General features: G+C 39.6%; 1 protein-coding gene across 1 annotated transcript in view; it reads right to left on the reverse strand.

Annotated features, from left to right (window-relative positions):
* Positions 1-107: 107 nt before the first annotated feature.
* The window catches only part of NADK2 (NAD kinase 2, mitochondrial), a 31108-nt gene continuing 7296 nt past the window's right edge, over positions 108-23919 (reverse strand). Inside the window, 11 exon segments of the mRNA XM_074569686.1 lie at positions 108-2960; positions 3714-3837; positions 4301-4354; positions 4438-4493; positions 6686-6829; positions 9031-9109; positions 10122-10258; positions 12741-12824; positions 14170-14251; positions 15762-15850; positions 16210-16298. Coding sequence (XP_074425787.1) covers positions 2822-2960; positions 3714-3837; positions 4301-4354; positions 4438-4493; positions 6686-6829; positions 9031-9109; positions 10122-10258; positions 12741-12824; positions 14170-14251; positions 15762-15850; positions 16210-16298 — 1077 coding nt within the window. The 3' untranslated portion in view covers positions 108-2821.

A 23919-nucleotide genomic window follows, 5' to 3' on the forward strand; every position in this document is an offset into this window, starting at 1 on the left:
AAAGCACAAAGGCTTAGAAACCAGTTTTTAAAACAAACTGCATAGTAAGAAGAAGCTGAGCACATGAAACACTTCTGAAAGTTGAAAGGTGGCACAGGACAACTTCATATATCTATTTAATTTTTATTACATAATGTATAAACACCACTTTTTTTAAAAAAGCAAAGAATGACAGGTCTAGTTTAGCAGAACACAGTGTGGACTGGCACTAAATGAAAAGACCATGGATTTGATTCAGCAGGTAGAAGAGGTGCAGAGTTCACTGCCAGTCCAGGTAGATTAAATCAGTGTTAAACCAACACTCGGTCCTGTCACAGAATACTGTCTACCAGGTAAGTTGTCTGTACTGCAATCCTTTGTAATAAAGGATCCTTAAAAAGGATTCTACAATTCTTTAATAAAAAAAGGTAGCTGCTTACTGTTATCTATTATAGATCTCTGAATCACCCTAGTTATGTAAATCAAGCATTCACCAGTAAATGCTTCAACAGAAGTGCAATTAAATATAACCAAAACCAGTAGAGGCCACTCATGAGTAGGTCAGGTTTCCATTTTGCTAAGTTAGGAATTTGACTGTGAAATCTCTCTCTAAGCCCTAAACCAGATCATACTTGGCATCTGTAGGGCCTGAAAACATCGCCTTTTAGTCTCAGCGTTCATATTAAGGAATGACAGGCATCTTTAAGAGGTATGCACCCTGATCAGACTAATTAGTATCCATTAAAACATTACAGCACACAGAGTAGGGGACAGGGTTTCTGCTGTAAATTTGTATATGCAGGTATTCAAAGACACTTTCAATACCTAAATCTCTGATCTAACACAGTGGTAAAGTCCTAGGAAGTCATAAATTAGTGTTAATGGCATCGGTGGGTTGTGGGCTTGTTTGGGTTTTTTTGAATCTTAACAGCATATTGACTAGTGTACTAGACAGAGGCACATAAACCATCCTTAACTGGTTACAGATGGATTAAGAATAATTAAAACACCCTACTTCCTGTGCAGCCAACTTTCTAAAGAAAGATTAGTCTTTTGCATCTTTACCTCTAGAGCAATTTTGAAGATTATTTTAGACATGAAGAGCTTTACTCCGATAGTTCCAGAACTTGCCAAGTTTAGAAAGAGTATTTGGCTACTTTGATCTTCCCCCTCTGGTCTGTAATCCTGATAACTCAAGAAGATAGCGTAAATAACTCAATCTGCAGCATACTTAAAAGGTGAAATGTACAGAGTGATAGCTTATTCAAAAAGCTCCACCAGTATCACATTTTCCTAGAACTGAATGGTCTGGTCAAATCAACGTCCCCTAAATTCTGGTTTAGAGTGAATACAAACACTTAACTAGTAGAAGGAAAAAAATCCCTTATCCCCTTCCTCCACTTATAAAGATCAGTTTACATTTGTGATTGGCAATAAATACACTGATTGGCCACAGTGGAGAACATTTCCATTAGACCTGAGAACATCTGGTACAGAAGTCTCTTCTTTCAAAAGTAGTTTGAGGAAAACTCACTTTTGGAAATAGATCTGTAGTAGACAGGACAAAACACATTTGTTTCAAGTCATGTAGCAGAAGAGTTCCTGCTGTAGGAATCTTCATTTTTTCAAATTCTGCCCTCTCATCTATGCAGTCATCAGCACAGACTTTCAAAGGCAGTCAAAGTTCACAGTTTTTATAAAATATTATCTAGAAAGTCATTTCCTCTTCTACAATCGGAGCTTTTTTGCTGTTACCAACTTCCTTATCTAACACATGATCAGAGGCATGTAAAATTAAAATTAATTTGTTGCCAATTAAATATCAGTAGAATTCCAATAGGACTGGAAATTTAGACTTTCTGGGGAAGCTAAAAACACATACTTGGAAAACTGGGAAACGTATAGGTATTGACTTGTACTCCAACTAATAGCACCCAGGACACCTCATTCTTCCTCAATTATAAAGAAACCCAGAACCTAAAATTCCAAACTATTCAACTTAATAAGGCCAAATACCTTTCTTAATGGTAGCCACCTACATACACACTACTGTGACTGAACACCTGCTAGCCAGCTAACCCATTCACTGAAGGAGTATATCTTACTTCAACATGTTTCCTGTAATCTCTATATTGCCGTTAAAGGGCTCAAGAAAACCCTTGGGTTTCACATCCCTCTCTAGCCAAAGAGAACAGGAAAGAGCTATCTCATTGAAGATGTGATTAAACCAGCCTTTTACTTCTGATGTAAATCTACAAAGTAGAAAAAATACTGGAAGAAAAAAAAATTGTGACAATTTGTATGAAACTACGAAGTTGTAAAATTTTTGAAAAACATAAAAAAGGTTTGTATTTCCATTTCTATTACATCAACATCAGGATTTACCAAAATCTATATATCCTTGCATGAAATTGCTAGATTGACAGTCAACGTTTCTACAAAACTATATGCATGAAAGTGTTTAGTTTCATCAGTCCCAGACCCTTACTAAAAAACTGTACATCTGAATATTTAATGCTACTGACTTAATACTTGAACCCATCTACCTGTGTTTAAAAAGATGTTCTTTCATGTTTGCCTTGCAGGTTAAAATGTAAATTTTCACTGAAGTTAGAGGTAACACTTCAGATATGGTTCTTTTACACTAGACGCAAAAAGAGCTTAAATATCAGACTAAGGTTTCCCCAACCCAAAGGAATGAAAAGCATCTCAAGCTTCCGCCAATTGCTCTTGCATCCAAAAAGGCCAACTTCCAAAATAATGCAGCATTGTGATGTGCTGTCTATCCCCAGGAGTTCCCTCTCTGGATCCAGAATTGTTTCAGCAGAAGACACTAGGTCCTTCATTCTTCCAGCAGAACAGTGCACAGTGCATCCTCTGCATCGATCATTATTGAAGCTATCGCCCCATCGTTGAACTCAAAAGATGTTCCTCCATCTACAACCATGCATGCATCCCAACAACGGGAACGGACACAGACTCTGCAAAAAAAAAAACAAACCAAAAAGTTTTCACAAAATAGCTTAAAAAACTCAAGTCTTACCTGAACAATAGGACTGGTTCTTGGACATTCCTTTGTGTGGGTCAGTATACGCTTAATCACATGGGAGCATACTTGGAGAAGAATTTAGCAGGGTACTTGGATGCACATATCCAAGTACGGCAATAGCACAATCTCTGGGCAACCTGTTCTACTGCCTGACCATTCTTACTGTATAAATTTTTTTCCTATTTTTATCAGGATCTTACATCCTATAAAATCATGGCTGTTGCCTCACGTTTTGCTCTGAAAAGAGTTTAACTCAGTCTCCTTTGTAACCATCTGTTGGCAGCTGACTGGCAACTGGATCCACCCTGCTTAGTCTTGTCTCCTCCAGGCTAAATAAATGCACCACTTGAGGCTCCCCTTGATACACCACCTGTTTTGGCCCCCTAATTATCTCAGCGGCCCTTTCCTGAATTCACTACAGTTTGTCAATGCCTGTGTCTCATACTGAGGGACATGCCCAAAACAAGGCACAGTGAGATTCTTTTCTTCTGTAAGATTGTGCATGGATCAAACATTAAAAAGGCGTAATACAACTTGGAAACATTTTCTTCCTGTTGTTACGAGAACAATACTCAAGCCCCTCAAGGATATTGAAACACTTCAGGGGAAACTCCTGGATTACTCCTAATTTGACAAATTCACAGAATAAAATAACTCTTCAGTGACTGCTACAGCTAACACTTACTTTGAAGAGAAGCCACGCTGACGGCTACTTGAGAAAACTCTGTTTACAATAGGTTCCCGAATACTGAAAAACATCTTTGGTTCCTCTGGACTGTAGAGCAGGGACTCATTGTAATCATTTGTTACTGTAAATAGAGAAATCAGCAATTAGTTTTTCCAGAGAAAATTAGTTATTTTCAGAAACACACATTCCTCCAGAAAAGAGCAGCTTCCCTACCAAGAGGGAATGGAGCCTCGCCAGATGTTTAATAGCCTTCACCTGCAAAAAAAATAATTTTACAGAAGAGTCCTTTCAGTTCTATTGCATGACAAACACTCAACAGCTCTCTTCAGGTGAATAAATATTAAGTGTCTCTAATCTTAGGAGAACTGAAATTCTCCTGAAGACCTATGCATATGAAAGTTTAATTAAGTGCTTTCATATTAAGTCAGAGTTTTTTCACCACATGTGCCTAAATAATGTTTGTAAGAAAGACTAACATTCCAAGAGTGCTAAATACTGAAAGCAGTGCTGAGTATTAAGGGTACAAACAAAATGAACTGGTCAAAGTTAAGATACCTTGAAGAAATCTTGTCTTTTTCACTAACCTTTTTGTATTAGTTCCATGTTCAATGGCATATTCAAACTTCCATGCTTTTTAGCTGTTGAGCCAAGAGATAGAGCCCCAGTTAGAAAGGTGTATCTTTATATAAACTTGGCCAGTAATGCCACACTGTTCACTCACCGATCTTAAGGATCTCTTCAACAGCTTGATGTGTTACCTTGTTAATATTATAGGACCTAGACAGAGAAGTAGAAGTCTTGTTTGCTAAGCAATACAACTTGAGAGAAAAAAAAAAAAAAACATCTTGCATGCAGATTAAGAACTATGTCCAACATCAGGAATTAAAAAAGAAATGGTATGCTATTAAGTGTGAGCTGACATCAATTTCTTCCAAAAAAAGGTCTTTAAATTAACTCTTGGTTTGACGTCTACCTGTGGTTTTGTAAACCTTAATAATTAAGTGAACCCTTCAGGAAAGATAAGCATGATACACAGTATGTAGTCTCCTTATCAATAACCCTCCTGCCTTTAAACACCAATAATTACTTAAGTCTGCATTAAAAAAACTGAAGCACAACAGTCCTAGAGATTGTGTGTGTTCTTATCCCTTCCGTCCGCCTCTTGCTAATTAATTCCTTCTGTTAGCTCTCATTTATGGGACTCAAGGCTTCTTTACAAGTATTATGCCTCTTTGTCTGTACCCTAAAGTTTGCGCTTGAATCTCACCAGAATCAATATATACAGAAAAGGAAGAGTCAGATCAGACACTTTTGCTTTTGCCACATTTGGATGCATGACAAGTCACCATAAAGCCTCCATCTGAACCAAGTCTAACACCAATAAAAGTCTCCCTCCTGTGCCCAGGCTCAAAAGGGATTAGGTACTAATCACAGCCCCCGTGCAGCAGTACTGAGAACATCTCAGTTGCCCAGGTCTCAGTACAGCTTAAAATCCTCAGTCCAGCACTTCCGTCGTGGCAGTAAAACACCTAAGACTGCAACAGACATCCACTATACATCTAATATACTACAGAGATGCTGAGGGTGGTTGTCCAAGGCTCTTTCTCTTACTGCCTACCTGCAAGACTGAGCAGATGCTAGCAAGAAACTGAGACACGCAGTTTGAAATTGTTCTCCCTCTCAACTAGATATCCTTTTATGCAAGTTTTGGCAGCTGAAGAAAGCACTTGGACATTTAAATGCCTCTCAGTCCAAGGAGGTCTGAGATCCCAGGAGAGGCCCTGAACCGCAGGCTAAGGAAGTAAGTTCACTCCACTGAGGCTTGGCCTCAGTTTAAAGAAGTCCAGCAGTACACACTGATTAAAGCAAAGGAGATGGGCAATCCTGGAGTTTGGTCCCTGGTTCTGGGATTGCTCAGTACAGAGTGTATAAGCAAATGAAACGCATAAGAACAACTTTGAACTAAGACTGTACATTCCCAAGGTACTAAACACTAGGAAAGTTCCCCTAGCAGTCTGCCAATTTCATCCTTGGCAGCCTCCAGGACCAAGTTATGCTGACTGAATACAAAATTCTGAATTACAATGAAGAGTAAAACCCCATAACCATGGTTACAGCGTGAATATTCATTTTTGAATCTCATGAAAAGCTTCACTTTTAATTCATCTTAGCCTGCCACATGAATCCAAGGCCTGTTGTAAAACTTTTAAACCATAAGCACAGACAGATTTCCAAATGAAAGAGGCTCCCGCTGTACGTGCGTCTCTCATCTCAAAACTAAATTGATTAGACTTACAGGCAGTACTGCAGCTTGTTTAAACTGAAGTTAAGAGAATTTACCCCTTTGATTAAGCTAGCACAGCTCTGCTTAGATATGCCCATCTTTGTTTAAGGGGAATATTTTGGCAAAGAGACTGTACCCTTTCAATTAAATTTGAAAGAGGCAAGAGGTTTGGAAGGAGAATGGACAGTACATGTGCCAGAGAAACTTAACACTGTTTCCAAGTACGTTTTCCCATTCTATTTAGAGCCTAGATTTTTCTAAATTTTCTGAGGTACTTCATCTAAGCATTTTAATTTTAGCCAACAAGTAGTTCAGAGATCCTCCAATATGCTCTGCAAGTCAGAGCAGAATCTCCTTCCCTCACCTCCAACCATTCATCTCCACATGGGCCATGCAACCTCTTTCACCAAAATTACACCTAAGGTAAACTTTTGTCTCAATGCCTCAGCTCTTCACCCTTTCACCTCCTCTCCCCATACCTACAAGTGAGGGGTGCTCTGCTCTTCTAATATACCCGAGACCGCTTTGAACCATACTGACAGGGAGAATGTCTGGACATAACTGACGTGCACTGACTCACCCACAGCCCAAGAGAGTCTCAGTATGGACAAAATGTTCAAATAAAATAGGTCCATCTAGCTCATCTGAAGCGATATTTTATATCAAAGCCGCAACATGTACTTACCATGCTTTTGATCCTGTTCCAGTACACACATTAAGGCCTGAACTCTTCTGTTTTTCCCAAGGACCATCATCAACTGATATCTCATAATAGGAGGCCCTATGAAGCGAGAATTTAAAACTGGGTTGGCAGGACTTAAAGTTCTCCCTGAATAAGACAGAACACACAGCCTTATCAGGCACATAAAAATTTAGAGCAGCCAGTTTCAAATCTGGATTACAATTTCACAGGCTTTGCACAGCACTTCTGATTTGGCAGACACTTTTGATTCACTGTCTTATAGCATTTTATAATGGACAAAAGTGATCTGCAGCATGGAATTTTAGGTATTTTTTCTGCAGCCACTTTTCATAATAAATTATGCACAAAGAACTCTGTGATTCATCTGGGAATAGCTTCGTATACAAGCAGGGTTTCCTGGACTTAGAAATTAAACTACTAATACATTACCTTCCTTGCATAATTGTTGAACTACCAAAAAACTGTGTTCACGCTGTGATTTGGTCTCATAAAATTGTATCAGGGAACACTAAGAGGTAAGGCACTCCAATGTCAGTAATTGCATGGCTTCAAGCTGAATTTTTGATCACTCCAGTGAACAAAAATCCACTGTAATTCTTCACAAACAGCTTTAGTTTTACAACAGTCAGCAGGCTTATGTTTCTCTCTAAAACTCAAATGTAGTAACTTTTGGGGCATGATCATTATTCTGCATGGTATTATTCATGTATCAGAGGATACCTAATGTTAGGCCTAGAGTGACCAAACAGTCTCTCTCTGTAAGCTTCAGAACATACAGGTGTATATTTATGAACTAAAGTTGTTGATGTTCATAGTGCGTAATTCAAACACATAGTCTTCAGATTAAAAGATACCCTCTTAGAAAAACACTGCATTCACAGTGTTCAGCATGACTGAGTTTCACCTTTCTTAGTAAAAGGAGCTTACTGAGCTGTTTCAGCTGATGAATGTTTCAGCCTGAATCGACTAGGAATACACATTGTGAGCATTTGGCGACGAACAGTTTAGGCTCCTACTAAGGGCATTTTGTGCATTCACTCTTGAGAAGATAGGAAGACAAAAGAACTGGAAGCAAATTAAGAACACAGGTGTACAGCTTGATTAAGATAATTTTTGCAAGCTGGATATGAAAGGGTGGGTTTTCCCCTTCATTTTCCATGTCTTCTTAACTGACACGCAGAATAAGACCTTGGAAGAAGTACCTAGGTACTCATGTATTTGAATCTCACAGAAAACTCATCTGTGTGACATCATTATTTAAGTCTTCAAGTGTAAGGCCCTATTAACACAGTATTTATTACTGGAGATTTGTTCCTACAGGCACTGTGTTCCTCAATGCTTCTGAAATATATTGGAACCAAAGAGCACAATGTATTTGTGACACTCGGAAGTAGGGGGCTATTATAAAGCGTTGGAAAGCAGCTATATGTTGCTCTATCACTGTATGTTAAAGAGACTTTTTAGAATCCTGATAAAATTAGGTTTGTTTTAGTAATGAGCAAAATTTATATCTCTTTGAGACTAATTCCTTCTGCCAGCCTAAAGCTGCAGTCTAGGTGGAAGATAAAGCACTCACGGAACATTTATACTGTTTCCAGCAGCAATCACAGTGTCCCAAGCACTGTACAAACACCAGAAGATGTTACGGTGTTTTGCTTTGGTTGTTTTGTGGTGGTTGTTTTTTTCTAAAGATACAGAATAAAGGGAAAAGAGATATAAAATACAAATTAAAGTTCAGCTTTCCAAAGTTCGGCTAGGATTTGATACAAACTCATTTCTTAAAACAAGGAAATAAGTGTTTTCCCATAATAACAAAGCTTCTGCCAAAGGCAGGCTGATACCTTTGCCTCTAATGACAGAGAGGCAGTGAAAGGAGTAATTGCTCATGCTAAATGTGATTTCTGCTTGGTCATGCTAAAAGCTTATGAAAAGATATTTAAGAAGAGATGCAGAGAAGAGACAGTTTAAGGACAGATATTTAAATCTTCGATCTACTGTAAAGCTAGTAACTGAAGCCATTTGGTTACATAAGAACTAATCAGGAAAGGAGTAAAACAATGAAGAGGAAAGAAAACAACCAGGAGTAATGAAAAATGAAAGAACAGTGTCAGACAGGAAGGTGGAAAAACAGAATTTAACGTCACTGCGCTTACATCTCTGAAAACACACTTTGTAATCAACAACAATACAATCACTGTTATACATTCATGGACTAGAACTGAAATTTGACAGCAAATACATCCCATTACTGATTGTTCATTGCAATGTCATAAAATGAAATTAAGTCAATTGTGCCATGCTGTGCAACAACAAACAATTAAACATACCTGGATGAAAGAGATTCCCCAATGAAGACTTCATTGAGTGCTCTCACTGGTAAAAGACGTGGACCAGAAATGTCAGATCCTGCAGATATTGAATGTAACAGTTTTGACATCATGAACTCTAGAACTCAAGTTTTCAAAACCAATTCACAACTCATTGGAGGGCACACTGCTGCCTGGGTTTGTATTCTAGACCTAGTGCTCCATTTTCTTCAAGACTCAATTTTTCACTGATTTAGTCTTTAGCCAGTCACTGTCCTTTACTGGAGACTACAAATATTTCAACCAAGGTCGACCAGCAATGACACTTATGTTCAGACATTGCTTTCCCTGAAAACTCATGAGCAAACAGACAGATTGAAGTCTTCTCTTTGGTCAGTCACTCTTCCAGACTAGTTACATTTACTGAAAGTAACTTAAGAGACATTTCTGATTAATTTCAAAGAATTAGACTTTATCCACAGGGTAATTAAGAGGGATTAACAAATTGTTCATGTTGCCTAAGGACTTCTCAGTGAGGAAATGCAGTGCTAGACACAGGTTAAGGACAGAATCACACAACTTCAATACATCATAAAGAAAACAGTCAAAGGTATCTGATGACCAAAGAATTACCCAGGTAGACACTCTCACTTCTAACTTCTCATTTGCTTGCCAGAAGTCTGTGACCACCTTTCTGAATTGTGAAGTAACCTACTCCTAATTTAGTACACACGCGTGCATGCAGTATGGAGCAGCTAAACACATGGGAAAATGTTCATGTGGTAACCCCAAGCATCTACAGTAACCCTAGGACACAGCATTTTAAAAAAGCTCAGGTATTTTGCCAGCAGATAATACTATTTAAAAACATCTGTAAATTTACTGTTAATACTGAGAACTGGTTCTAAGTGTACAGTCCAGAATAAACACATAGAAACAAAAAATACTGCCTTCTAAAAAACCTTAATCTGTGTCTTCAGCTAATGAGAGCTGTCTCTCCCTGCCTCTCAAATACAGCAACCAAACTTCACATGCTTCAGCTCTTACAAATCCTTATCCCCTATTCCAAGTTATCGTGGCAAAGTGATTATATTCATCAGATTTTAACTTACTTTGATCCTGGAATCTTTCATTTATGTGAGCCCTGCTATGTTGCTCTTGGCTTAGCTGCTGTTCATGTAAATCTACAGGGGCTGGGTTAATACCAGTTCCTTCAAGATACAGTCGGATTCTTTGCCGCCACTGCCACCTTAGAGAGGAGAAAGAAGTTGGTATCAGTAGCTGAAATATTCATTACCGAATTAGATAGGATCAGAGAGTCTTCACTCTCAAAGCAGAGCATCTCAAGATTAAAAGTTAAATATATTCAAAGTCACATTTCAAGTTTTATAGCTTCCACTATAATTTCTAAATTTAGAAAGTAAATCATACCAAAATGTAAATACTTTACATATACCAATTTGCTACTTAATGTTTTTTTGCACAGATAAAATAAGAGAACACTGGCCAAAAGTAGTCTACAAACTTTATAGATAACAACACATCTTTTTAGGCATATGATCCTAACTTAGGAGTTCATGACTGATGCAACGATTCAAAGAACAACAAGCTCTCAGGAATTTACACAGCAATACATGCTGTATTTTTACCACCTTTTGTTTGTATGTGTAGATGTTCAGAAAAGCAGCTGTCAACCCCTTTATATGTAAGTGCCACAAGCATCCTCATTTTAAGATACTCTCCTCGCCTAGGAACTTTAGAATGCTTATGTGGAATTCAAATGAAGAAAGAAAAGGCTATAAAAGGCCTTCTTCCTTAAACTGTTACAATATTTACATTTTTTATTTTTTCCGAGAGGAGGTATCAATTCCTTTTTCCTCGTACAGTTTAGAGATTACATAAAACGAAACAGTAATAGTATTTTTGATTAAGAAAGCAAAGCAAATCACAAGGGAGTGTTATGGTACATCTTTTCCCAGTTCATACTGTCAATATCGGGGTGGCAGTAACCAGCTTACATTTTTCCTGAAATTACAGCAAGGAAGACTTACACTTATATGACTACCATTATTAGTTTTTCCTTGTTATCATCCTCGTAGACCCTCATTCAACACATTCTCAGTATAATTACCTATCTGGTCTTAAATTGCAAGTATGGTTTCAGGTAGTCAGGCAGACAACATGAAATGAATATCATTATGTTAGTCTCCTTACATTACTCACACCAGAACATGTCAAAACCCCTACAAAATCAGAAAATGGGAGTGTACCCCTATTCTGAGATCCTGTTACATTGTTGACCGTCAAAAAAAGAAACACAGGTAGTCCGATGTAGTTTGTCCTTTATAATCAATAATGTTGGTTGTTTCATGGGACTGACTACAAGGCTAGTGCTTACACAGACTGCTGCACTAAAGCAGCTGACACTTCAAGGATAAGGAGAAAAGACAACCCCTCTTCCAGTCTCTGGCACCTCACTGTCCTTATGCAATTCTGAGCCACCAGAAACTCTTCCACTTGGGCTGATCCAGTTACCCACCTACTTTCAAGCTTTCTTAGGGCCAAATATATCTAAGAACTGCCAAGTGAAACACCTGCTCAGATCCTTGCTCAGGAATACAAGTTCCTATTATTCTGGAAAAATAACTAGGCAGATCCTTCCTGTTTCACTCTGGTGAAGCTTCAGCTCCATAATGAGCAACAACAGGAATGTCAGCAACAAAAATATAACATAGCATTCAAAACAATATTAGAAGTGCCTAGATTATCAAGGGAGGTTACCTGCATTCGCACTACTAGCTTTACTTAAGCAACTTAGCATGATGGAGTCTTAAAAGCTACTGTTTTATAAGTTTTGGAATGTGTGAGTTGAAATACGTGACTTTTCATTTACCCATACCTACTGAAACCTCTTCAGTTATTTATAATCAATCCTAATGACCATATTCACTTCATTTCACAACTTTTCTATGGCACAAATACACTTACACTTCACACTACAAAATAAATACGCTAGCAGTATAAACAAAAGCCAATTGTGATATATTTGCACATGAACGACTTATTTGTGTTTGATGGTTTGTCATCAACATTCTGGAATGTTAATACATCATTGAACAATGTCTCTTTTTAAATAGCTATTTAAAAACTCCCTAGTCTGTCCTTTAAAATTCAGCTTGCTTCCTCCTTAATTCAAGTGAGATTCCTCTATTTTAAGAATATCTAGTATTGAAAACATCAAGCTATCTTCAGCATAAAGAAAAGCTTTGCCTTACCCTAATCTCTTAACAAAATTTAAGCCACTCTACTTTAGTCACCAAACCCTCACATGCAACTCATTGACCATAACTATGTATGTTTCAGTAACTTCTATTAGTATGGCCCGTCATTGTACTAAATATGCTTTCGCATGTTAGAATATGTAAACCAATATACCCTTTACAACAATGTAGATCCTCATTTATGAACTTGCTAAGTGAGAAAAGAAGATAAATTACTGAAGGTCATAACAGAATTCTTTTTCTTGGAACGTGCAGTCAAATTTATCCTTTGTATTCCAGTCTCACTCTTGACCACAAACCCATTTTTCAACATGGTAAATATCTACACAGAATTCATGATTTGAGGCATTAAGATTTTACTAAGCATCAGCTGCTTCTCAGGAATTGCACATCATTAAGTATTTTCCAACCATAATATGTTTTGGAAAACCAAAGATCAGTGAATCCTACCTGAACTCACCACGATAAAGCTTCTGCAGTGCTTCAGGAAACGAGTGTGTATATCTCACAGGCAAGCATAAGTGACCCTCTGATCTGGCACCAAAAAAGGACAATGAAAATGACAGTATAAATTTTAAGATTTAGTACCTTTAAAAAGCAAAACAAAACGAACATCTCTTTCTGCTACACAAAGCAAAGCTACACTTTGACCTTTATGAACATATACTATTCTTACATAATAGCACATCAGCAACAATACACCTCTTTCAGTTGCTGGGGTGTGCGTGTATGAGACATAGGATATTGCTGTCACATTCCCCCTAAAAACCGGCTCATCAGCTAGTAATCCTGCAGGAATATGTAGGTACTAATATAATTCCTGTCACCACAGTTCCAGGCAAGCAATTCAAGCTTAAGAAACCTTGCAAGTTAGAAAAAAAAATTTCCTCCATTAACACACAAGTTAGCGATATGACACAGGTAAGCAACATGCCGAAGATCAAAAGAATCTCATGTCAAAGCCAGAAGACTAAACGCTGTTCCCCTTTCATGAGTGATATTTGATAACTTGAAGGCACTTGTTATTTGAACCCTGCTATTCAGGCTTGATACTCTAGAACATCTATTCACAGCATTTGAAAAGTTTTGGAAGAGGAGTAAGGTATGGAAGGAATTAAGGCTTTCTGGCTGCCGCTTTCTTATCTACTAAGATTAAAATAACTGGTAATATCAAAAGCAGAAACCTAAATCTGGAAATCTCAGCAGACAAGGGCCTTGGGGAATTCTGAGTTTTACTGGCCATTCATTTGAAGGTTATACCAACCAGGCAGCACTAATACACTGCACCCACCTGCCCAAATCAATCTTACGGCTAGGTGGATGCAACTTGTTTGGAGTCTATAATAGGACAACTAAATGCCATTAATTGGCTGAGGAGACTGCGTCCTCTGAGATATGACATGGTTTACGTGAAGAAACCAGAACAAACATCTTGATCTGAGTCCCTATCGGATTTCCAATAGGACTCACCTTCTTCATACAGAAACCAAGTTCCTGTGTGTTCAGGCACCACACTTAGTTGCTTTTGTTACGTCCCTTTTCCTGTCTCTGTTCTATACTGCCATCTCTAGCCTCAAACTTCTGGTTAGTAACACAAGTTAACTAGCTGCAAGTGCTGTTACACTGGTGTGTGAAAACAGCTGTGGCAGTTTAACACAGCCATGCTTACCCAATACTACTTATTGTCCTCTCAGATGAGATAGCATAACTCATTGTGGAAATTTTTCTAGTAAAACAACAGGTTCACTTGGTATCTACAATCCACTAGAACAGACATTTACACTGCCAAATGCCACAGGCATGCCTCATGCATCATGAAAACAGATGCATATTGTGCCTGATACTAAATAACGCATTGCTTTCCCAAATGTGTTTTTACCTTTCAGGATCAGTATTTACTCCAATAACTGGTTTAAACTTATCAAAGACCTTACTGGCTGCCAACAACATTGTGCCATCACCTACAGAAAAAGTAAAAAAAAAAAAGTTAGTTTCACTTCATATTGTAGTATCCCAAATAAAATAATCTCACATGTACTGCAACGTTACCTCTACTTACTTTTTTTATCAACAACCAATTAGGTAAGCTGCACAAAAATAAAATCGGACCAAAAAGCTACTGACACCTTTCAAAGCAGAGTAGTGACAATTGAATTAAAGATGTCAAATGTGATTGGAAAAAGTACGACTTACCTGACAACTATATATGTTGAGGCAACTGAATTTGGCAGAAACAAGTTTTAAAAGAAATTTAAGGAAATTTCTGTACGTTTATGAGCTGGTAAGAGAAATTCTTTAAGAAAATAAATTTAGAAAGTATTACTAATGAAAACCATAGGAGACAGGAAACAATACCAAATTTTACTGTGAATCACATGAAAACAATAACTTTAGTTCGAACTCCTAGAAGACACAATTTAAAGGTCATACTTGGCCTTAAATAGGCATGCTTGGAAAAGAAGTCTTAGATAAAACTATTGAAGTAGAAATCTTTAAGTGTCACTGGCTTCTTCAGATAGTGATATTCTTTCCTGTCTGTTAAATAGAAGGAAAACAACAACCTGGATCAGTCTTCGCACAAAGATATAAGCTCTGAAAACCTTGGATGATATATCACTTCCCAGACGCTTGCCTCATAATCATGACAAGTGTTGCCACAGCCAAACTGGCACTTTAATCTCTAGCTTAGAGGAGTTCCTTGGAATCTACAGGAGTATATTAGGATGCTTCAGGAACGTACACGCATCTCTTTCTGCCCATTCTGCAACAGTGGTTAAGGGCAAAGTGGACCAGCGGGGAGCAGAGAAAGGCAGAGCAGTGGTCAAGTGTAACTGCTAACTATGTCAGAGCCGAGCAACACACTGCAGCATTTGCAGCAAATCACAAAATAACAGGGAATGAACTGCTGCAATCCAATGTTAAAAAGAAACAATCAGGTTAAGTTGCTCTGTTGCTTCATTTTAAAAACTCTAATCAGTGGCACAAGCTGCTCAGAAGTTGCATACTTTTACCTGTACCATCCAACTAGATACTCCAGTCACTGGACTTAAGTGTCAGAGCAAGAAAGACAGTTTGAGCATGGGGAGGAAAAAGTAGTATGTTAGTCTCCACATCACATACCAAAAACCAGTGTGGGGTTTAGGGCTATGTATAATCACATGACAGCAAGCATTTTATCCTCTTTAGTTGAAAACTATAGCAAATTCCACAATTTATACTGTTTTACACAAGACAAATATCTCCAAAGTGGTCATGCATCAGGATTCACTTCCTAGTGCTACAATTTTAGATACCAGAGGTAGAGAGGATGGTCACAAGCATTGCATTTTGTCATATTTTCTGACAATTATCTTATTGTTCAGTTTTCAAAATGTGCATACATCCAGATGCTTCACACACTGCAGAAGATTTTTGAAAAATGTATCTATGAAAACATACTGAAACAAATACTTCCCTTCCGTTAAGTCGTACCTCCTGCTGATATAATAGCATCTGCCCACCGAACTGTCTCTTCATTATATTCTCGACGTTTAACAAGACGAACTTCTATCCTCTCGTTCCTATAAAGTGCAGAAAAAGCCTGAATGTGTCCTATATTGTTCCTTGTCACATCCTTCTGAAAAACTGACATGTAATTAAGAACTAATTACAGTGGTATTTGGCTTATAAGAGTTTGACACTCACACAAATCTTTTATATCTTTTTCATTTGTTTTCAAGGCAATAACACAGTGTGTTAGTTAAACTGAACTGAGCTACTCCACATTACGGTTGTTTCAGGAATAACTGTTAATCTGCACCATCCTGTTTTCAATATTCCTATTTTATTACAGCTTGTAACACAAAACTTCCTTTCGTTCTTTCACACAGTCCATGGATATTTGCAGTGTCTGAAGTTCTAAACAGGCACGCATTCTTACCGTAAACTGTCTACAACATGCTCCACGTTTTTTGTATGAATGCGATGCCGCTCCAGCAGACCAGCATAGTTAGATCCCTTCAAGGCAAGCTGTAAGACACAAATTGATTTTGTGCAAGATAATCACTACAGCAAGTGCTCTGAGTAATATAAATAGAAGCTATAAAAAAAAGTATGTCTTTTATCTCAGTAGAAGCATGCACTTCTATAAGCATTCAATTAATTACATCTCTAGATACACAGCAGTCAGATTACTTTGACTAGTTCATTAAATGACTTACATGGCCACAGCAGCCAAGAATCACAGACCTTTTAAGGGCTCTACACAAATATGCAAACATGTACACTACGCTGACTTCTATGCCACTTCAGACACTTTGCTTTCCCTGAATCTGATAAGTAATTTAAACTCTAGGTAAAACTACATAAAATAGTTATGCTAACTATACTCCTGTCATGTGCTACAGACAAAGAGGATCACAGAAAAAGCAACAGGAATGATAACTAAGAAAACAGGAATCTTTGAAATGCCTACAGCACTAACCTTCAAATTGTATTTGAGCTAAAATGGAAGACTGCCAAGTGCCGACAAAGGTGACCTTTCCCCCGCATCAAAAAAAGCTTAAGGACAATCTACCAACTACCTTTGATACTGTCCCCTGGATTACAGACCAGATTTTTCAAACAAATACGCATTGATAACAGGACAAACAGTATTTAGCAGTTGCATTCTAGCATCATTCTTCATGGAAACTGGAGAATTTAAATACTTAATCTTGACATACTCTTTAGACCATGGAAAACATTTTGCAGTTCATACAGATAGACTCTTACGAGCAGGCAGGTGAGACTGCTGGCTGAAGATTAGATTTTTTTTTTTTTTGCAACAGGTTTCTGTGCAACTAATTCAGTCACCATCTCTATGCATTCATTCTTTACCTCCCTTAGTGTCCTCACCTGGGGCTGGTACTGCCCAATACATGTTTGCATGGAGATTAAGCAAGTAGATGAAAGAGGGTGAGAAGGATGTTACGCAAAAGGGGTTTATAAACACATTCATAATGAAAGTGATCCTGGTTTGAGCAGCAGGCTAGACTAGATGACCTCCTGAGGCTCCTTCGCCTGAATTATTCTACAATTGTACTGTCATTGCTTCCTTTTCCTGGATCAGTTAAAACCAATTTACCAGGACAGAGACAGAACTTCTTCTGGAGTTTGTGTAGAGGAATTAATCTGTTCCAGAAGCTTTGAACAGGAACTTCCAGCGATTTATTCAAGTGCTTTACTCAAAGTTGCACGCCCTTCCAAGAGACAGTGCTGCCAGACAGCCACATCTAATCCCATTTCCATAGAGACTCCCACACGACAGAACTCGAGAGCAAAGGGGAGAGGACTGGCACGATACAACAATTACAGTTAACTGCAATCCAATACCCAAAAAATGCAATCGTCCTTCATCTGACACCCGCTGATGTCAAGAAATCCAAACATGAGCCAAGCACAAAAACAGACTTGGTGCTGAAGAAATTACAGAAAATAATGGAATTGGTCACCTGGAACTGCATCAGTGTCCTGCTCAGTGTGTTTACAATCTGCAATTAACTTGCAGGAATTAAATCTTCAGGTGGTCTTAGAGCTGGGACCAGGAAACCACCTCCAACAGAGGGGCTCCTAGACTTCGCCTGGATGCCACCAACGCCACTACAGGCAGGCAGCAGGAGTAGCTGCCAACTGCACTTAGTCACACACACAGATAAGCATGCTGGTGATCAGAAAACATCCAGCTTTCAGGTGTTATTTACAAAGGTTGTTAGTACTGGGTTTACTGGGATACGAGGTATTACGTTGCATTAATTGCCTCACACACTTAAACACGTTGTTTCTACTCCCCAGCTACAATACTTGTGCACTCCCATACACCTCTTGCTCCTCCAGAGCCCATGGTGTTGCCCTGGGAACTTGAATGGGGAAGGACAGAGTACACAAAGCTATGGCTGGTTACAGCACTGCCCATTGCTGGGTCTGCTGTCAGCCTCTCATGATCCATTTGGAGCAGAAAGGAGAAACTGTAGGAGGAAAGGCGGCGGCATTTGCCTCCCACAGACAGCATCTGCCGCTGAGCACCAAAGGTCTAATTTGCTAGAAAACAGATTTTTCAGTTGCACGTTTGAAGCACAAATTGACCTTGCTTTACCACCAGGAAGAACAAGAAATCCACAGCAAATAACGACAAAAAAACCCAACTGTGTTAGTAAAATCAGGGTTCTCATTCATGCTTCCTCTAGAAATATCTGCTGTGAATGAAACATGAGTACCTGACAAGCAAACTGCTGCTGCAGCACACGTTTTTCAGGCTGCTATTTCCATAGGCTATTACACACACAACAGAAACTGCTAACTCCATCCTGCAATTTTATGTACCTCATTTATTTGACTAGTTTATCAGCATGCAATCTTTCAACTTGGTCGAAGACAGCCTTTATCTCAGAACAACGACAGTGTAATAAATCTCTGTATGATCATCTGCAGGCTTTTGAGCCACCATCAGTGGTAAGCCTATAGCTAACATTTCACTGGCATTACTAGCAAGAAGAGTACAGGTAGTGTCAATGCTGTGGACCACTGTCTGTTCTGCAACTTATATTTGCCTTAGGTGTGTTAAATTATTTCACCAACAGCTTCAGAACTCAAAAGATTCATCAACCGCATCCCGGGCTGCATCAAAAGAACCATGGCCAGCAGGTCGAGGGAGGTGATTCTGCCCCTCTACTCCACTCTGGTGAGATTCCACCTGGAGTACTGCATCCAGCTCTGGAGTCCTCAGCACAAGAAGGACATCGACCTGTTGGAACAGGTCCAGAGGAGGGCCACAAAGATGATCAAAGGGCCGGAGCACCTCACCTGTGAAGACAGGCTGAGGGAGTTGGGGTTGTTCATCCTGGAGAATAGAAGGCTCCAAGGAGACCTTATAGCAGCCTTACAGTATCTAAAGTGGGCCTACAGGAGAGATGGGGAGGGACTCCTTATGAGGGAGTGTGGCAATAGGACGAGGAGTAATGGCTTTAAACCGAAAGAGGGAAGATTCAGATTGGATATCAGGAAAAAAATTTTTTTTGTGAGGGGGTGAGGCACTGGCACAGGCTGCCCAGAGAAGCTGTGGATGCCCCATCATCCCTGGAGGTGTTCAAGGCCAGGCCAGATGGGGCTTTGAGCAGCCTGGTCTCGTGTGGGGTGTCCCTGCCCATGGCAGGGGGGTTAGAACTAGATGATCTTTAAGGTCCCTTCTATCCTGAACCATTCTATGATTCCGAAAGCAGAAGAGGATGTTCAGCAAATAAGTCACCAATATCCTGACGACTGGCTGAATAATTTCTGTGGATACTTCTACTCTTGCCAAGAGCAGCACTACAGAACAGGTACCTAATGCGTAGATGTCTCCTCTTTGAATTTAGCTGTAGAACAAGTAAGCAGGTATCACTAGGCAACACGATAAATGAAAAGTTAGGGCCTTGAGTTTAAATGGCTAAGCTACATCTACAGAGTTAATTAAACGTCCTAATTTGGAAAAGGCTCCAGAGATTAAATTAAAACAGTCTGCCCACCTCTAGCCTCATCCCTCTAGATCAGAGATAAATAACTCACAAGTTCCTTCATCTAAGAACTCACAGAGGGTCAGCCTCCCTAATTATAGTCAAGAATATCAAACAGGAATGCTAATCATCAGCTGCTTTCCATGTAACTACTCCAAAGAATCAGAGAAGTGCCTACAGCCCTCGTGGTCAGAGGCCACAGAATAACAGAGTAGTTGAGGTGGGAAAGGAGGTCCTCTGGAGGTCATCCGGTGCAACCACCCTGCTCAAGCAGGACCATCTGGAGCTGCTTGCCCAGGACCATGTCCAGACAGCTTTAGAAGATCTTCACAGGTGGAGCCTCCGACACCTCTCTGGGCAACCTGTCCCTGTGCTCAGTCACTCTCACAGTGAAAAAGTGAAAATGTTCAGACAGACCTCCCTGTGTTTCAGTTTGTGCCCACTGCCTCTGATCCTGCCTTATATCCAGGACCTGAATACCATACTAGAACTATGTCAAACACTACCTCTTAGAAGAGGTCTGCACTGAGAATAAAGACAAACCGATACCACCTTCTTTTTACTTTAGAAGAGCTTAAGGAAAAGATCAGACACTCCAGTTGTTGTGTGCATCACCACCTCCCCAAAGAGAAACTTGTGCTGTAGAGACAACCCTAGACTGCAGGACAGCCTGGCTCCCGAGCCCACTGACCAGACAGGACCACAAACCTAGGCCAGGCTTGGGTCTTCCCAATCGACCTGTCCAAAAGGCCCATAGGCTTTCACTTCTGCATGAAGAGAACTTGCAAATTCTTCTTCCTTCAGAGGAAGCTCTGATTTACAATTGTCACGGTTGTCCTTCCAAAAGAAAAGGGTTTGACAGGCCACTCTCCACTTTCAACATCGAAGAAGTCTGACAGTCTTACAGAGCAGACATCTTTACAGCAAGTATTGACACTCTCGGCTAAAAAGTGAAAAAATGACCACGAAAAAATGGTCATAACTACTATGGCCAACCCATGTTGAGTTTATTTGGTATTTCAAGCTGTATGGAGTAGCAATTTGATCCGAGTATCAAGTCTGCCTCAAGAAAAATAGAGTTATACCAAACACCCACTAAAATTTATGCAAGTAATTTTGCATAAGGTAGTTTCTTCAGGTTTTCTTTTTTAAATCAGGACTTAAATGAAGTAAAACAACAGAGCTCTGATGTTTTACAGGAAAAAGTTATCATCCAAAGTAATTCTTCTACTTCATTTCACCACTAACCTTTTTACGAAAAGTCACTTCCTTCCATGGAATAAGTGGCTATGTTTGGCCTGTGAAACTGAAGAAAACCTCACAAAATTGAAAAACCTAAACTAAGTGTCATGGGGTAATAGCATATACTCCTGAAAAACTTACCCATACTAACACAAAAAAACTAAAAAATCACAAAGAACATTAAGAAGTGTGCCAGTACAGTGTAAGGAGTATACTGCAACAGAGAACATTTAAACTTAGTGATATTCTTCCAGAAATTGCCAGGCTGCAGACTGACTTTCTAGACGGCTAGAAAATAAAAACAATGTTCCTACAGAGCTCAGGATCTTCAAAGTGGAGCACACTTATTTCTTGGTGTTGAAGTTGTAAAAGCCTACATAAAGGGCCACACAGGTCTGGAGCCCTGCACTGCAGGTTAAGTAATTTCTTCCAGCAGTTATCTGGAAAGATCAGCAAGAGTACATGAAACTGAAAAGTACTGATGAATAGAATTTATCGGCTATGAGTTTATAAACACAAAGGGAACACGGCGTTTGCTTAGTCCCACTTGCTAAGGTTCCTGGAACAGGAAAAAATATGGGTAAAACATACAGGAAATGTTGCATCAGAGCCCAAGGGTGGTCAGCTACAGGTGGCATTAGCGGAAGTACCCAAAAGCCAAAGTATTCATGGAGAGTGGAAAGAAACAAGTACAACTGTAAGCCTGTTAATCGGACCTCAATAGCATACAGGATTGTAAAATAAAATGCAAGAATATATACATGAGAGCTATTCTAGATAAAAGTGCATTAGCATATGAGAACAGGGACAAACTGGCCAAAAATACATTCAGGCATAGGTTCAGTAGCATTCTTAAACCTTACAGCAGAGATGCAATGCAAAGCAGGCTTCCAGAAGAGCCTGCATTGCAAAACACACTCAGGCGAGCAGAACATGTTCTATGATGGAGTTATTTTTCCTTAGGAGCCTGAAAGAGATAAGGTATAGACCACATGCCTAAAAAAAGCTCTTCCTGTATCTTCTGGCCTTATCCTTTTTCAATGAAAGGATAATTTTTCACAGAGCTCCTTTAATGGTCATTTAGGCGAGAGATATTTGCTTGACCGCCTTCCTTTTGGAGTCTTAGCACTCACTTCTGGCAAGTGTCACCCCACTCAGTTTGAACTGTGGGTCTGCTGTCCTTGAGTAATGGTGGCCCTCCAGGAACAATGTTGTGCAACAAGGACATGGCCTGTAGCCACAAATACAGAAGCAACACAAAGCCAAGAAACATCATACCCACTGCTGTCTATGTATGTGGATTATGATCCTTGATTTAGAAATTTGAATTTTAATCTGTAGAGGAAAATACTATGACCACTTTAGGTATAATCATCTAACCATTTCTCAGCAGAATACAGTAGTACTAGAAGTCCTATATTTTCAGAAATTGCCTCTCTAGATTAACCACATCTTCCAACTAGACAAAGTTAGTGCTCTCGGATTTGCTCTCAGTTTTAAAAGAAACAAGCATTTATTTTGACAGGAATATAGAAAAAAAAATTTTTCCATAAGTGTTAAGTTTTGAACTAGAAACAGCTTTGAATGTAGCATGTGCTTCAAATAGCTTCCTCTTAGCTTCCATAGCAAATAAGGAACACTGAGTCAAAATTTGCTTAAGTACCAAAGACTGGCCATCTATAGTTGCATGCAGGTGACTCTCGTATGCTCTGGCGTTAACTACTAGTTATGTTAAATCTTCATCCGTCATGCTAAAAACAAATCCAGTTTTCCTCACAGGTCAGGCAGACACTGATTTCTGATTTCTTAAGAGCTCAATTATATACTAAGCTTTCCTATTTCACAATGTATAATTAATCCACATACAAATAAGTGGGATTAAAGCACGACTGAGCTTCTGAATCTTAGATAATAAAGTGCACAACACAAAAGAGAAAAATAAACTGAGCAGTTAGTCATGGCAGAACTGGCCCAGTAGAAATCTGCACCTTGGAGACACTTTTCAAATGTTCCACAGAAAAGGGTCTGCTAGAAGGACACCCACAGCAACCTTGAGCAACCACCCTGAACCTTCAACGAGTTTTCCAGCAACAGCTGGAACTGATGGGGGAGTTGAATTTGGTGGTTGTATACAACTGATGGACAGGTTTAGATATGACACCAACTTTCACAGTAAGTATACGTCAGCATGCCCATCCTCACCTGCTTCTAACTAGAGAGTTATCAAGACAAGCATCACTTATGAGCTTTGATTGCTGTACTTATACTAATAACAGCAAGTTTGTGGATGACACCAAGCTGAGCAGTGTGGCTGATACTCTAGAGAGAAGGGATGCCATTCAGAGGAACCCAGACAGGCTTGAGAGGTGGGCCCATGCAAACCTAATGAGATAGAACAAGGCCAAATGCAAAGTTCTGCACCTGGGTTGAGGCAATCCCTGGGATCAATACAGGCTGGGGGACGAAGGGATTGAGAGCAGCCCTGAGAAGAAGGACTTGGGGGTGCTGGTGGATGAGAAGCTTCACATGAGCCAGCAACGCATGCCTGCAGCTCAGAAAGCCAACCGCACACTGGGCTGCATCAAAAGCAGCATGGCCAGCAGGTCAAGGGAGGTGATTCTGCCCCTCTACTCTGCTCTGGTGAGACCCCACCTGGAGTACTGCGTCCAGCTCTGGAGTCCTCAGCACAAGGGGGACACAGACCTGTTGGAGCAGGTCCAGAGAAGAGCCACAAAGATGATTGGGGTGCTGGAACATCTCTGCTATGAGGACATGCTGAGAGAGCTGGGGCTGTTCATCCTGGAGAACAGAAGGCTCCTGGGAGACCTTATAGCAGCCTTCCAGTACCTAAAGTTAGGTTAGGTAAAGGAGAAGCTATA

The sequence above is a fragment of the Larus michahellis genome, chromosome Z (genome assembly GCF_964199755.1).
Source record: "Larus michahellis chromosome Z, bLarMic1.1, whole genome shotgun sequence".
Taxonomy (NCBI): Eukaryota; Metazoa; Chordata; class Aves; order Charadriiformes; family Laridae; genus Larus; species Larus michahellis.